The sequence below is a fragment of the Solea senegalensis genome, linkage group LG16 (genome assembly GCF_019176455.1).
Source record: "Solea senegalensis isolate Sse05_10M linkage group LG16, IFAPA_SoseM_1, whole genome shotgun sequence".
Lineage (NCBI taxonomy): Eukaryota > Metazoa > Chordata > Actinopteri > Pleuronectiformes > Soleidae > Solea > Solea senegalensis.
This window is the reverse complement of record NC_058036.1, coordinates 10,598,760-10,612,591: the sequence shown is the minus strand read 5'-3', so window position 1 is coordinate 10,612,591 and position 13,832 is coordinate 10,598,760. Positions and strand designations below refer to the sequence as shown.

Genomic DNA, 13,832 nt, shown 5'->3' with positions numbered 1-13,832 from the left:
TCAGACATATGACAATTCATCAGAACTGAAATCTGAAAAATCTGGATCCAAATCAGGAACAATAGTTTTATTTATGATTGAAAATAAAATGAAAAGTAAAACATTAAACTTGATATTAACCTTTGAAAAAACAAAAAAAAACTATATTTAAAGTAAGACACATTTAGTGTATATGGTTTGCATTTATATAGCGCTTTTCTAGTCTTAATGACGACTCAAAGCTGAACTATAGTGTAAAGCACTATGGTTTTGCCATTCACACCCATTCACCCTTTCATACAGCACATCTATGAGTGGCACATCTTTCTATCACTCATCTTTCATACCTATTCACATTGACTTACCCAAGGACACATTGATATGTAGATTAGCAGAGCGGGGAACCCACAATCTTCCAGCTGAAAAACGGCTAGCCTGTTATTGATATTATATTTCTGCTTCAGTTTGGATTTCGCCAGCAGAATCAATGTAACATTACTTATATAATAATAATAATAATAATAAATTTAATTTAGGGGTCGCTTTCAAAGCACTCAAGGCCACCTTACAGTGCATTATTAAAAAACAGAAAAACACAATAAAAACAATGAAGATACAAATATCACAGCTAAATATACTGCATCCTTTGTCTGAAAACAGGCTCTGTCAAGCAATACTATCAGACCAGACTGATGGAGCGTTTGTGTGTATACAGCAGCAGCTCACAGGTGGACGGGGGCAAGAAGCATTTACCAGCTGTTGAACTGAAGAACCAGGTTATTTGTGCGGTAGAATTAACTTCTAAAACTTTTCTAAAACTACTCTAACCTGTTTGCAGTCGCCTCACTTTAATATCCCAGTAATGCTGTTGCCTCTGTCTGTCTTTATATAAAATAAATCACTTCCTGTGTGCAGCGTGGGAATTTTACTGGGCAATGCAAGATCTGAACTGCTATACTGACTAATTGAGTTTTTTGTAAAGTAAATTTTTCATTTTTCATTGTTGACTTCCATAAATATTGAATATCGAGCTTTGTATATGTACAGTTGCAGTTTCATGTTTTCAGGTTGAGTTCTCACTGATGAATGCATAAATTCATGACAGAGAAGGCTGAGAACCTTCCACAGACACGCTACCGTCAGGAAACACAGGTACAGCAAGTCCTGACTCATAGATTGATATACATCAGTAGTAAGTTACACAGTTACATTCAGTATACTATTCAGACCACCACTTGCAATAAATGTTGCCAGACTGTGCAGTTCATCAGTCATAGTTTGTATTTTAATAACTATTATATTGGATCCATATAAAAACAGCCATTACGAGGTATTATTATGGGACACATCGAGTATGTGACTTTTGAGTGCGACAGTGATAACAGTTATTGTATTTTCCCTTTGTGATGAGCCATTCATAGATTTGACATGGGAGATGTTGGGTTCACTTGGACCATAATAATAAATATAAGACTACAGTTTAACACTGGAGCAGAAATCACACACACACACACACTGTAGATCATTAAAACATGACATTAGTGAATACCAATGAAATAGTTCAATCATGCAAAAAAGTTTACTAGTTACTATTGCTGATTGGTGTTGTGTTGCTCTGTATGTCCAGTAGGGGGACACCTAAGCATTCCTTTAATCTGTAATGGCACTTGCATGGCAGTGATAGAAAGTCAATCATACATTTCCCCCAGTACTGTACTTAAGTTGAGAAAAGGGAAAGGAAAGAAAAGAAAAACAATATATGTATATATATTGTTTTATATATATATATATATATAATGGAACTCTTTCCAGTGTCCCATATGCTGACCCTGCCTCTGACCCCTGACGCTGCTTCAGTCTCAAACATCTGTTTCGAGAGAGATGAAGATGGGTTGATTTTTTTAACCTTATTTTTACCTCCTTTTTTAAAAATATTCAAGTCTCCAGTGGGTTCCCTTGCAGCTCCACGATAGAGTATCCTCGCTTCTTCACTTCCCTGTGAGTGAGTAAGTGTGTTCAGTGTTTCGCAGAATGTGTGACGCCGAGAATGAACTTAACATTGCACAGATATAAGCTGAGGTGTCTGTTGATCTGATTTGTTGGTGAAGATATTCAGGAAGTAAAATTACATTGAACTGCCAGAAAGAATTAACTTTGAAAGGAAAAATGAGCCCATATACTTCCCTATTAATTTACATCTGTAAACAAGTAGTTAATGGTCTCCATCACAAGTTTAAAATATTCTTCAAAAGAACATGATATCAATCGTTTAGAGGGAAATATATGATAAAACACAGCATATGGACATCAGAGTGATTGACAGCTGGTATTATCCAATAGGAACCTGGCTTCAAAACAGGAGTTCAGTGACTTCACATTGTAAAAAAACAACAACAGAAAACTGCAATGAATGCTGTGCTTGTAATAAAACTAACATTATTTTACAAGTGATGCACCAGTAAGAAAAATGATTCTAACAAAGCATAAATGTATAGTAAATAGAGGTCAAGTCAAGGAATAAGACTTCTAGTTTGATCCTGTTTGAACCTAAGGGCCTTTTTTGTGTGACATTGGTATGCTTGTGTGTGTGTAGACATTGTATACATATTCAGTATTTCCTCATGTACTTTTTGTACAGTATATGGCTGCTAATGCCTTCAATATTTTAAGAACATTTTTGTGTCTTTATCTTGCTGTTAGACAGTCCTTTCAGACGTGCCGCTTTGCAAACTGCTCGCTCCAAAATCAATGATTTTGACATTACAGCACACAGGAATTGTTAATCCGCTGCTGTCTCCATCACTAAACTTGACTGTATTACTTATGAAATCTTTCATTTGGATTAACCTCAGTGACAAAAATGTACCAAATCCAGCAGCAGACCAGCAGCTCCTGTGTCACTTTTAGCTCACATTTGTTTTTAAACTTCAGTTTCCAGTTTGTCTAACAAGGATATCTAATATCTAACAGCCAATTGTAACATGTTTAATCTCATATATTTCATGTTTGGAAATCACATCATCACCACACGCCAGACTTAACATGTGATGTGTTCACTACCAGTTTTATACCACTAGGTGTCACTCTTAGATCATCTCCTAGAGCATCAGGATTATTGCTCCTGCCAGTAACGCTGATGGGGAATCGAGCGCTCTCATTGTTTTGTTGACAAAAATATAAACTGTAGTTTTTCTAATGGGTTTCATTAAATGCACAGCTTAAAATCTAGAACTGGAACAAAAGTCAAAGCCAAGTTGGCTGATTTGAGTATTTTTTAGGAATATTTTGAGTTTTTGTAGGTCCTTGATGTATGTACACACATACATAATGTACTATATATACATACATACAATGTTAAGTTGTGATTTAAAACTTATTTTGTACTTGCATTGATGTGACTGGACGATGTGTGTGTTGACACTCCTTTAGTCACTCACCGAGGAGACACACACACACACACACACACACACACACACCCTAAAAACACCCTGCCACAGCCTCGTTCTGAGAGAGAAAATGTGTTTTGTTGCTAAGGAACAGTTTGCCTGGCGTCTCAGCAGGGGGTCTCCTTCTGAATATCATTATGTCCCCCTCCGTTGGGGAGGACGACACACATTTTTCTTTTCTGCCAATATTTATCTTGGGCTCTATACTCGTCCTCCAGAGGCCCACAAAAACGTTTTCATTGATTAAAGGCAGACTCCACCGGCAGTTACCTCACCTCTTTCAATGCAAATGTATCAACATGGCTGCCCGGAGCTGTGGCAGGTGACAACACAGCAGCAGGAACTTCAGGCAGGAACCAGAGGAGAGAGGAAAGAGGGGGGTTGTTAGGATGAAATGAATGTGTGATTGTTTGAGAGCGTCACCTGTAAATGCACTGCTGCTACAATAAAGAAGTGGAAAGGAGCAAAATGCCACTCGGTTACCACTTTTTTTTAGGGACACTTGCTCAACTGCATGGAACGACTTTGAACCTGTGTGGTTGTTGGTGTGAGTTAAGAACTGAGCTACTGGGATTTGCACACACAGCCATCAGTGGCATTTTCAGAGAGTGTAACTTCTAACCTCTGTGATGCCAGGAGTTACAACCAGTGTGAGGATGACCATTCTAACCTTGGTAAATGGTCTATATGTAGTGCTTATGTCTCTTAGCTAAATAAGGCCCTTTTTTCCCTTCATGAGCAGCTATTAAAGGAGAAAACAGTCAAATAAAGGGGAGAGGAAAATCATGCGTAAAGACAGCTCAGCGTACAACACAGGGAACATACTGTATCGATCATACTGGAGCAAACAAATAAAATAAAGCTCCCATACCAGGCTACAATTGGTCTTCTTCTTCATCTGCTTCTTCTTCAAAAACAAAAGGAAAAAACAAACAAACAGAAAACAGATTTCAGGCATATAAAAAAGGCTCACCTAAAAAACGTTGTAATCTGAGTCAACAATATTTCAAGAATAGGTTCATTATCTTGCTTTTAGACAATGTCTGATTGAAGTTTGTGTCACTCTGTAAACCACTCACTCCCACACCAAAGTCCTTCAAATCAGTGATTTTACATCACCATCAGTAAGTTCACATGTGTTATTTTGGGACTTTGGTGGAAATCCTTCATTCAGATTTACCTCAGTGACACAAACTGACCACACGAGGCAGCAGGAGACCAGCAGTGAGGTAGTCTTTAAGTAATATACACCCAAGCAGGCCTGGACCTTCTGTTAAATGTTTGAAATCTGTTATTTCTAATGTACTAAAATTACTAGACAATTTAATACCATGTTGCACTGTATTTTTATTATTTTATTTTAATGTTATTGTTTCAAATTTGAACAGAACATTTGCACATTTTCTATATATTTTTTTTTTAAATAATTGTTATTCATTGAAAATTGTTTGTATTGATTGAAAACCTTTATTTGAACATAACTGTGTGTCCTCTGGCAGCTGCTGTTGTGTCCTCCTCCCCAAAAAAGAAAGGGTTATTAGAACAGAAATAACAATGTGTGTGTGCACATTTTTGACTAAATGAATGATGGAAGTCTGATGTTCTGGGAACGTGTCGTTATGTGTGCTTGTGCTGCAGTTAACACATGTTAGTGTTCGAGTTACTGGTCAGAACTCGGGATCAGTGCTCCTGTGTGTGTTTTGAACTGCTGTGATTTTTTTGTGACTAAACATCTCGCTGTCCATTATTTTTCACTGTGTCATTCACATGCCACTTAAGGGTAATTCCAACACTCCCCTCATGTAAATATTGCACCGGACTGAAATGATTTTGAAGGGGCAACAACAAAGCATCTTGGCTTGAGCACTACCCCATCCCAAACCAACCAAATTAAATCTACATTTTCATGTCGGGCCTTGTGTTCAGCACAGCCGCTGAAGAAAACAGATCATCGGCACTGTCCATGGTGCTGAACGGTGTGACTGTCAGAAGACAATAATCTCTCCCTCTCTCTCTTCCTTCTTTAAGAATATTCACACACAGAAAGAAAGATGTAAACACAGACACATATCTCAAGAGGTTACACTTAAAGTGTCATGCAACTCATTTCTAAAGCACGTCATTGTTTAAAACAACCAAAAAAATACAAAGTTTGCTTTACAAAGGAAAAACAACAAGGCGTAGAACATAAAACAATAATCATGTTACTACCTGTAGCTGTATTTCTTTTTTTTTTACCTCATTGCCAGAGCTTATATGCAGAGTGATATGGAACTGTGTAAAAGAGAGAGACACTTTTCCATGAGATATGACAATTATATCACACCTAACAACCAATCAGATCGCTGCTATATTGAGATATCCTTTCTATAATCATTAGTATGTCCCAAAATACTTAATCACTTGCTATTTCTTACATTTCATGTCTAATCACTTCCTCTCACTCCATCACCTCCTATTAAGACATGGGAACAGCATTGTTAAGTGAGCAGACGTGGCGTCTGCCTTTCGCTGACATGTTCCCACCGCTTTACGTTTAAAGCAGCACTTCCACAGCCCTTGCGAACGACGAGCCAAATTTGGATTTCACCGGGACTATACGTGGAGCTTTAACTCACCTGTCGTCTGTTCCTCCAGAAGCTGGCACAGCCACAAGAGCTGCACAGGAATCCCCACCCCCACCCCCAACTCCACCTCCACCCTTTCACTTCCTATACTTCCCCAGTAATGAACGAGCATGTGTCATTCCAAGAGGCAAGGCCAAGTGAGGAGAGAAGGAAGTCTGCTTTCTCCTCTCCACTAATGAGAACTAGAAGCTTCTTAGTTTTTTTTTTGTTTGTTTTTTTTTTTATCAAAGGAGAGTGTTTGCAGTTATCTTTCAGTCATCTCTGCTTGTATTCAGCTGTGATGTACAGTACACACACACTGTGGAACCGCATTTAATATATGCAATTCATATATACATATACATGTTTATGCATGTTCTGTGTGCCTACAACTAAGAGGAGTCAAGCAAGAACACGCTCAGTGAAAAAACAAAACAAAACATGGAACAGCAGGGACACAGATTTAAAAATGTAACGTCACAAAATAAAATCTGATGCCACTTTGTAAACTTCTCACACTCCTATACCGAAATCCATAAAGAAAACAAGCAATTTTACAGCACAGAACACAGGAGTTGTTGCCTCTATGAGTGAGTTCAGATGTGTCTCACCTCAGTGACACAAACTTACCAAAGAAGTGTGAGGCAAAGTAGCAAACATATTCTTAATGTAGCTTATACTCAAGCTGGAGTGGGATGGTTTATATCACAGTTATCAACTCCTTACAAAATCGCATCGTCTTTGCAGCAGAATATGAAAGATGTAGTGATGTGAATACAGAGAACTGCTCGCTCCCAGCCTGATTCACTCAAACCAGGACTGTTGTCACCTTGAACAAAAAAAACAAAAACATCTTTGGTTTTAGGGTTGAACCAAGGACTGAGCATGAGTTTTACAGAAGCAAAAAAAAAGAAGCTCCTCACTGCCATCCAAAGACAAATGTGAGTGTGCACAGTGGCAGGGGGACCGGAGGAGATGCAGAGAGCACCCAGAGGACGCTGCGAGGGGCGGATCGGCCACCGCTGGGCCCGGGCCTCAGGACGGATGGATGGAGGGATTGTGTTGACAAGAGGGAAAGATGATGATGAGGAGGAGGGGGAGAGGCAGCCACATATTCAGCAGGGAGGCTGAGAGTGCCGGCCAGAAACTCATCAAACCAATGGAAACACCTCCAGCAGCCCAGCAACAGCAGGACGTGTGTGTGTGTGTGTGTGTGTGTGTGTGTGTGTGCACGCACGCTTGGAAGAGTTGGGAATGTTTGTGGGTGATGGATGGGAGCAATGGAAGGGGCTTCGTTCAACCATTGTTCATTAGTAAAGTACACAACTGTCCTGCTTAATTGCTCAGCCATAATGTCAGACTGTGATGAGTGATTACAACCAGCTCTGACCTATTCTTTGCATCAGCACTCATGAAAATTTCACCTAATCATGCGCAGAAGAGCAAAGGTGGAGACAGCAAATTGCGTGTATACTTCATCATCTGATGCAAAACTTCTTCTTATTGTGATCTCAATCTTTATTCGTGCTCTCTTTGTCATCTAATGGTTTTTACTCCTTTCACTAATCGTTCGTAAAATGGAGGAAACACCTCATACAGAGGCACGATAACCCAAATCAAATCAGATTATGAGCTAGTTAAAAAGCTACCAAATGTTCAAGGTTTGTTTCAAATGAGGGGAAAATGAAAGACGACGTAAGAGGAAGAGCCATGTACAAAAAAGAAGGAGTACACACACAAGTCTGATGCTTTCATTGAAAATCTTTCTGTAACGTATTTTATTCTCGATTTGCCGCGAGAAAGGAGCATTTATTTGTTCCTATCAGTGCGTTTTTACTTTATAATCCCCCCGTTGAATCTTAACAAAGACTAAAATAGTTTTAAAACAATATTCAATTATACTTCCCTTAAATTGCCATTGGCTAAACTCAATACAAATATTTGTGTTATTTTTTATTATGATAAGTCAGACCTTGTGTTTGAGGACATTTTCTATATCTGGAGTTTTGATTTCAAAACCCCTGCTCCTCATGTTTTGTTTACATATTACACACCAAGCAACTGTGTCCAATTTGACCACGCTGCAAAGAAAACACAAACTAAATGAATATTTGAACGGTTCATAATGTCTTCACTGTGTTCACTTCCCCTAAAATGATGAAACACTTTAATCTGCCCTTTAGCATGGAGTTTGCATGTTCTCCTCGTGTGTGTGTGGGTTCTCCAGGTTCTCCAGTTTCCTCCCACAGTCTAAAAACATGCACTCTAAATTGACCAGAAGTGTGAGAGTGAGTGGTTGTTTGTCTCTGCAATGGATTGGCAACATGTGGAGGGTGAAGCAGTAGAAGATGAATGAATGAATTCATTCTAAAGTAAACAAATTATAAAATCATTATAAATTAGGCCAGGAAAACCCTTTAACACCCTTTAAAGTTTTCTTTGCATATTTTAACCATGAAGGGACCGAGTGACCTCAGTGTTTTTGCCCATTTTTCCAGAATAACTTCCAATATCTGGCAGTTATTTACAAGTTACAGCACATTACAATACGGTTTTAACAATTTAAAATGAAGAAAAACAAAAAGGTTTATTTAGAGAAAACACTGCAGTTACACACAAACAACACATTTTGCATATTAAATTTGAAATTTGAAGAGTATAAGAAACTGTTGGAATTTTTCTAACAGCACAGGGTTAAAAAAAAAAAGGTTAAAATTCAAATAAAATCATGAAAACTCAGTTTCAAATTCTTATTAATAATTCAGGAACAATACGTTTAGTTAAATAAATTACATTATTCGATTGAGGATCAGGAAAGCCTCAGTGACGTAAAACTGTGCTGTTTATGAGTCAGCTCATCTCCTCAGGTTCCAGGTGGGCAAAGTCAACTTTGTAGAAGACGTTTAAAAGACTTGAGGATCTCAAAGTATGAGCTGATGTGTATAAGCTGCGGAAAGGTCACATAAATAACAAGGTCAAAGGTCTTGTGGTGCCCTAAAAGTAATCAGTACACATCTTCGGACTGACTCAGTTTGATGTCAGTTTAATAGTTTTTGTAGGTGGCGGGTGATGAGAGAGACACACGGGAACTTGACTCAAATTGTCTGTATCTGGTGACTAAATTATAAAATGCAAAAGTCGTTTTATTCTGCGTGTGTGTGTGCTGATATTCATGCCTTGCCCTCACTCCTTCCTAACTATGATAAAGTAGCTGCAGCCGTTCCCTGGACGCTGCCTTGCTCCCACTGCCCAGGCATCTGCCTCTGTTGCTGCTGCCATCAGGACTGGACTGGGTTCAGGGAGGCTGGGTGGGAGGAGGGTGTGTCCAATGAAGTCCTGGGCCACTTTGGCTGAAGGAGAGCGGAGATTGGGAGTGAGCCATGCCCTCATGGGTTATGATGAAGGAGGTTGTGGAGGATGAAGATGCAGGAGCCTGGAACATCAGGGCAGGCTGTGGGTGTTTGTGTGTGTGTGTGTGTGTGGGTGTGGGTGTGGGTGTGAATCTCAGGTCCCATGGAGGAAGGTAGAGATCTCCCCTGCTAAATCTATTTGTCTGATCTCATCTGTCAATCACTGGATCTGTCAGCAAAGGTGTGCTGCTGGGTTTGGAGGGTAAACTGTTTGCGGATGTGTCAGTCATGGGAGTCCTATGTATTTATAGCAAATACTATTATTGTCAGAGGTTTTTTTTCCGATTGACATACTATACATGAATCCAGCAAAGTACTGAAAGTAAGCAAAAATGTACAGGACAAAAAAAAATCAGCACATTACTTCACTTCTAAAGTCTATACACTGGCAAACAGTCACTTATAGGAAAGGAAAGGATCTTTATTGTCATTATTACAACTGGTATTGCACAACGAAATTTCAAGGTCAGATGGAGGGTTGCAACAGGGGACCCATCGATACGAATGCGTCCCACATTCTAACATGTTTTGATGGTGGGAGGAGAACATGCAGATCAGGAATTGAACCCACCACCTTCTTGCTGTGAGGCAACGGTGCTAACCACTAGTAACCACTGTGCCACCTTGCCGCCAGTTGAAGTTCTGCAAATCACTAAAAAGAATATAAATCTACTGACTCAGGTCAGACTCCACACATGTAGAACCAGGTTAAACATATTTATTCTGCTTATGATCAATTTACACTACTGAAGGGTTTATCAATATAAACACATTACACAGCATTCCGTCCTCAATCTGAACACTAACAACAGCGGTTCATTACAGCGACAAGAAAAGGGGAAAATATAACATCTTCAAACTTGACAGGGATCGAAGTTCAGCGGTCGACGTATAGACACGAAACAAAGGTGAACGTGACCACGTATGTTTTTGCGATGAGACACACGCCGTGGTTTTCCTCCTCGTGAAAGATCATGTAACGTTAACTCACGATGACGGCGAAGACGCAACGCGAGACAGCGTGTCATGTAGTGTGGGACACAGCGACGCTACGACTGTCATGTGAACTGGGATTCAGACTCTCCAATTACACACACACACACACACATCCACATAGAAAACACACATACAGGCTCTCAGGTGAAGAAGGATTTATTTTGCTGAGATTTGAAAAAAAAAAAACAGGAATAAAAGAGTCAATAACTGTTGCATGTGAAAAGGTTAAGACTCGTACAACACTCTTCATTAACCAGGTAGAGTTTGTGAAGCGAGTCAAGGACTGAGATTAATTATCTGACTCTCCTCTCGCACACAGACATACCACTCTGGTGCCAGTGTTGTACAAAGGGGAGGGTGGAGGTGACAGTGGTGGTGTGGGTGTGTGGTGGTGGGGGGGGTTTCTTCATTTCTAGGTGATTCATGTTTGAAGAGGGCTTGCAAAATTGCTTTATGGAAAAATGGCGAGCGGCTCGACGGGAACATTAGGCGGAGGCAGAGGGGACGCCGGTGTTTCATTAGGGAGCTCTACTCCGCCTTTATTACCCAGATTTGGAGTTTTATGATTATCATTATTTGCAATAGAATCATTATTCGCATATATCTGCTCGTCAGCCATTTGGGTTGGGGACGGTGGGACCTGCCGTCTCTGTGACTGAATCTGTGAGTGTGTCTGAGGTGATGAGAACAAGGTTTGCCATTTTGCCTCCTCTCTCGCTCTGTGTGTGTGTGTGTGTGTGTGTGATCTCAGACTGTAGCCATGCTCTCGGCAGCTCCGTCGGCCTCAGTCGTCAACGTGTCTGACGTGTCGAGGCCGCAGCGCCTGGCGTTGGTCAGGCAACACTGGGTGATCTCTGACTGTAGCCTCTTCTGAGTCTCCATCAGGAACTCATCCTGTTAATCACACACACACACACACACACACACACACATTACATTATCTTAACATATGTTAAATAATGTGTCTTTGATCGTTCGGTGGTTTTAGTTCAGAGGTTCAAAGGCTGATATCATGGCCTTGTGCCAAAGAAATGTCATTTATTATAAATCTAGAATTACCATAGCACTTTGTCTGTGCTGCCACAAATTCTCACAATTTTCACAGCCAATAAAATACAGTTACATCATTTTGGTTATAAATAAACACTTGTTATGAAGGAATTCTTGGCTCTGGTCAAACATGATCCAGCCCATACTGTATATAAAGCATACAATCTAAACAGTATGTAAGGATTAAATAAGTTTCATTGTGGAAATATTCATCTCATTGTGGCACTGGGGGAGAAATCTCTTGAAAAACGGCTCGAGAATGAAGAACTGGACTATAGCAGTATGCTTCCTCCTGCATGGCTGGCTGCTGGCTGCCAGAATCAGTGATGCACTTTCCCGCCTCATAAATTATAGCTGCGTCGCCATGTGAGATGCTGTCAGGAAGGACCAGCATCTCACCAACCAAGAGCAGCAGCAGCAGCAGCAGCAGCAGCAGGTCAGGGCAGCAGCTCCAGACCTCGTCTCCAAACCCAACTGTCCTCGCTCTATGTTTGTCTCTTCAAACATCATGATGCTGAGACCAGCGCTTCTGAAAACATCCACATGTTGGCTATGCATCATTGAGGAGAGCGGCCTGAGTGCGCCCTAGGTGTGATAGACTGCTGTTGACAAACACCTCGTAATAGGTATTTTCTCAATCAGGAATGGATCCAATTTGGTTTCAAACTTTGAATTCTTCATTCCAGTTCAGGTACTGATCACATAATCCAAAGATTTGTGTCCAAAAGTAAAGGAAAAACCCTCAAGAATGCTGAGAATTGTGGATGAATTCAATGATAGTTCAGACCTCTTCACCTGCTCTATGTGTTTGGAGGTTGAAAAAGGGTTAAGTGACCTTGCAGCATCTATTAAAAGAACCAAGTTCACAGACAAAGACATTCTTATCCCACACCAATGTTCATAGAGAAAAGGTTAAGCTCATGGAGACACAGGAGCTGCTGGTCTACTGCTGCAGTTTGTGTCACTGAGGTAAATTTGAACAGAGGAATAAAAATAACCACAGAAATAAGACATTTGAACTTACTAATGAGGCAGCAGTGGATCAACATCTCCTGTTTTCTGTGATGGAAAATAGCAGAATTTCTCTATAGAATTTGGTGGAGGAGAGAGTGTGGTCTACAAACTCAAGTTTCCAGTTAGAAAACGCAGTCTAAAGGCATATACTGTGCATCCACAGTTTTCATAATTCACACTGGACCCCAACATTTGACAGTTCGGGAAAGGTCGCTCTGTTGGACCTTTACACATCAGATGGACACAAACCTGTCTATGTGTATATCAATTGTGTAGTGATGATGTTGGAAACCACTCCCCTATCCCCGATTCATCATTAGCAATACAAATAACAAGTCCCACCCACACTTGACTACAACATGTCGTTGACTGTTGTAAAATGTTGTGCCATATAACTACATTACATAAATACATTAAAGTAAAAACTTTACCAACAGCAGAAAACAAAACTAAAAAATTGTCCAAGCTACGGCAGCAGTGGTACTCTCCTCTCTTCCTTCCCTCTTTCCTCTTCACCTCCTCCCTGTTCCTCCCTCCCTCCCTCCCTCAGTGGTGGTGGTGGTCTGCAGCAGAGCAGTTAATAAAGAGATTGATTATCGGCCTGTCAGGAAGTGACAGTTGGACAGGGCTGCTCTGCATGAATGACAGAGGGCATGCTCACCACGCAGCAGCCAGCCTGACACACACACACGCACACACACACGGGTGCCTTTGCCAGCACCGGGGGTAGGTGAGGTGGAGGAGGATGTGTGTGTGTGGGGGGGGGAGGCTGGATAGTGGAGACATGAGCATGTGGAGAACAGCAAAGCAACCTTCTGCTGGTGGAAGAGGTTCATCTGTGTGTGTGTGTGTGTGTGTGTGAGAGAGAGGAAGAATATTTCTGTATTAAAATGACTGCACTGTCTCAAAGCCACAGTGAGTTCTCAGCGACTCTCTCGCTCTCACTCGCCTGCAGCCTTCTTGACACCTCGGAGCAGGTCGGCATTTTTACAACACGGCGAACATACAGTCTGCAGTTAGCAGACGTTCAGAGAGAAAGTGTGCGAGGAAAAGGGAAACAAATATGAAACATCATATTTTTACATAGTTAGTTTAGTTAAAAACCTCAAATACTGATGCAAATTGTTGGTCAACATTTAATTTTAATAGTGAACTTTGTAGTGAATGAATTTCCTTTCAATTTAAGATAAATTCCTTACGTAATTCAACCAGAACCCTTTACAGAGAGAGAGCATCCACGTGTCCTCCTGCCTAATAAACCAAAGATTGGGACTCGTTTTGTTAGAAGGTTATATATCCAGCATTCCTTAAAATCAGACAAAGTCAGCAAA

The 13,832-nt window shown here is 40.5% G+C and overlaps 1 protein-coding gene across 1 annotated transcript in view; it reads right to left on the bottom strand.

The window, feature by feature from the left end:
* Nucleotides 1–9,996: 9,996 nt before the first annotated feature.
* Nucleotides 9,997–13,832, bottom strand: part of si:dkey-288a3.2 (protein phosphatase 1 regulatory subunit 37) — a 64,430-nt gene continuing 60,594 nt past the window's right edge. Inside the window, exon 11 of the mRNA XM_044047774.1 lies at nucleotides 9,997–11,331. Coding sequence (XP_043903709.1) covers nucleotides 11,185–11,331 — 147 coding nt within the window. The 3' untranslated portion in view covers nucleotides 9,997–11,184. The remainder of the gene's footprint in view (nucleotides 11,332–13,832) is intronic.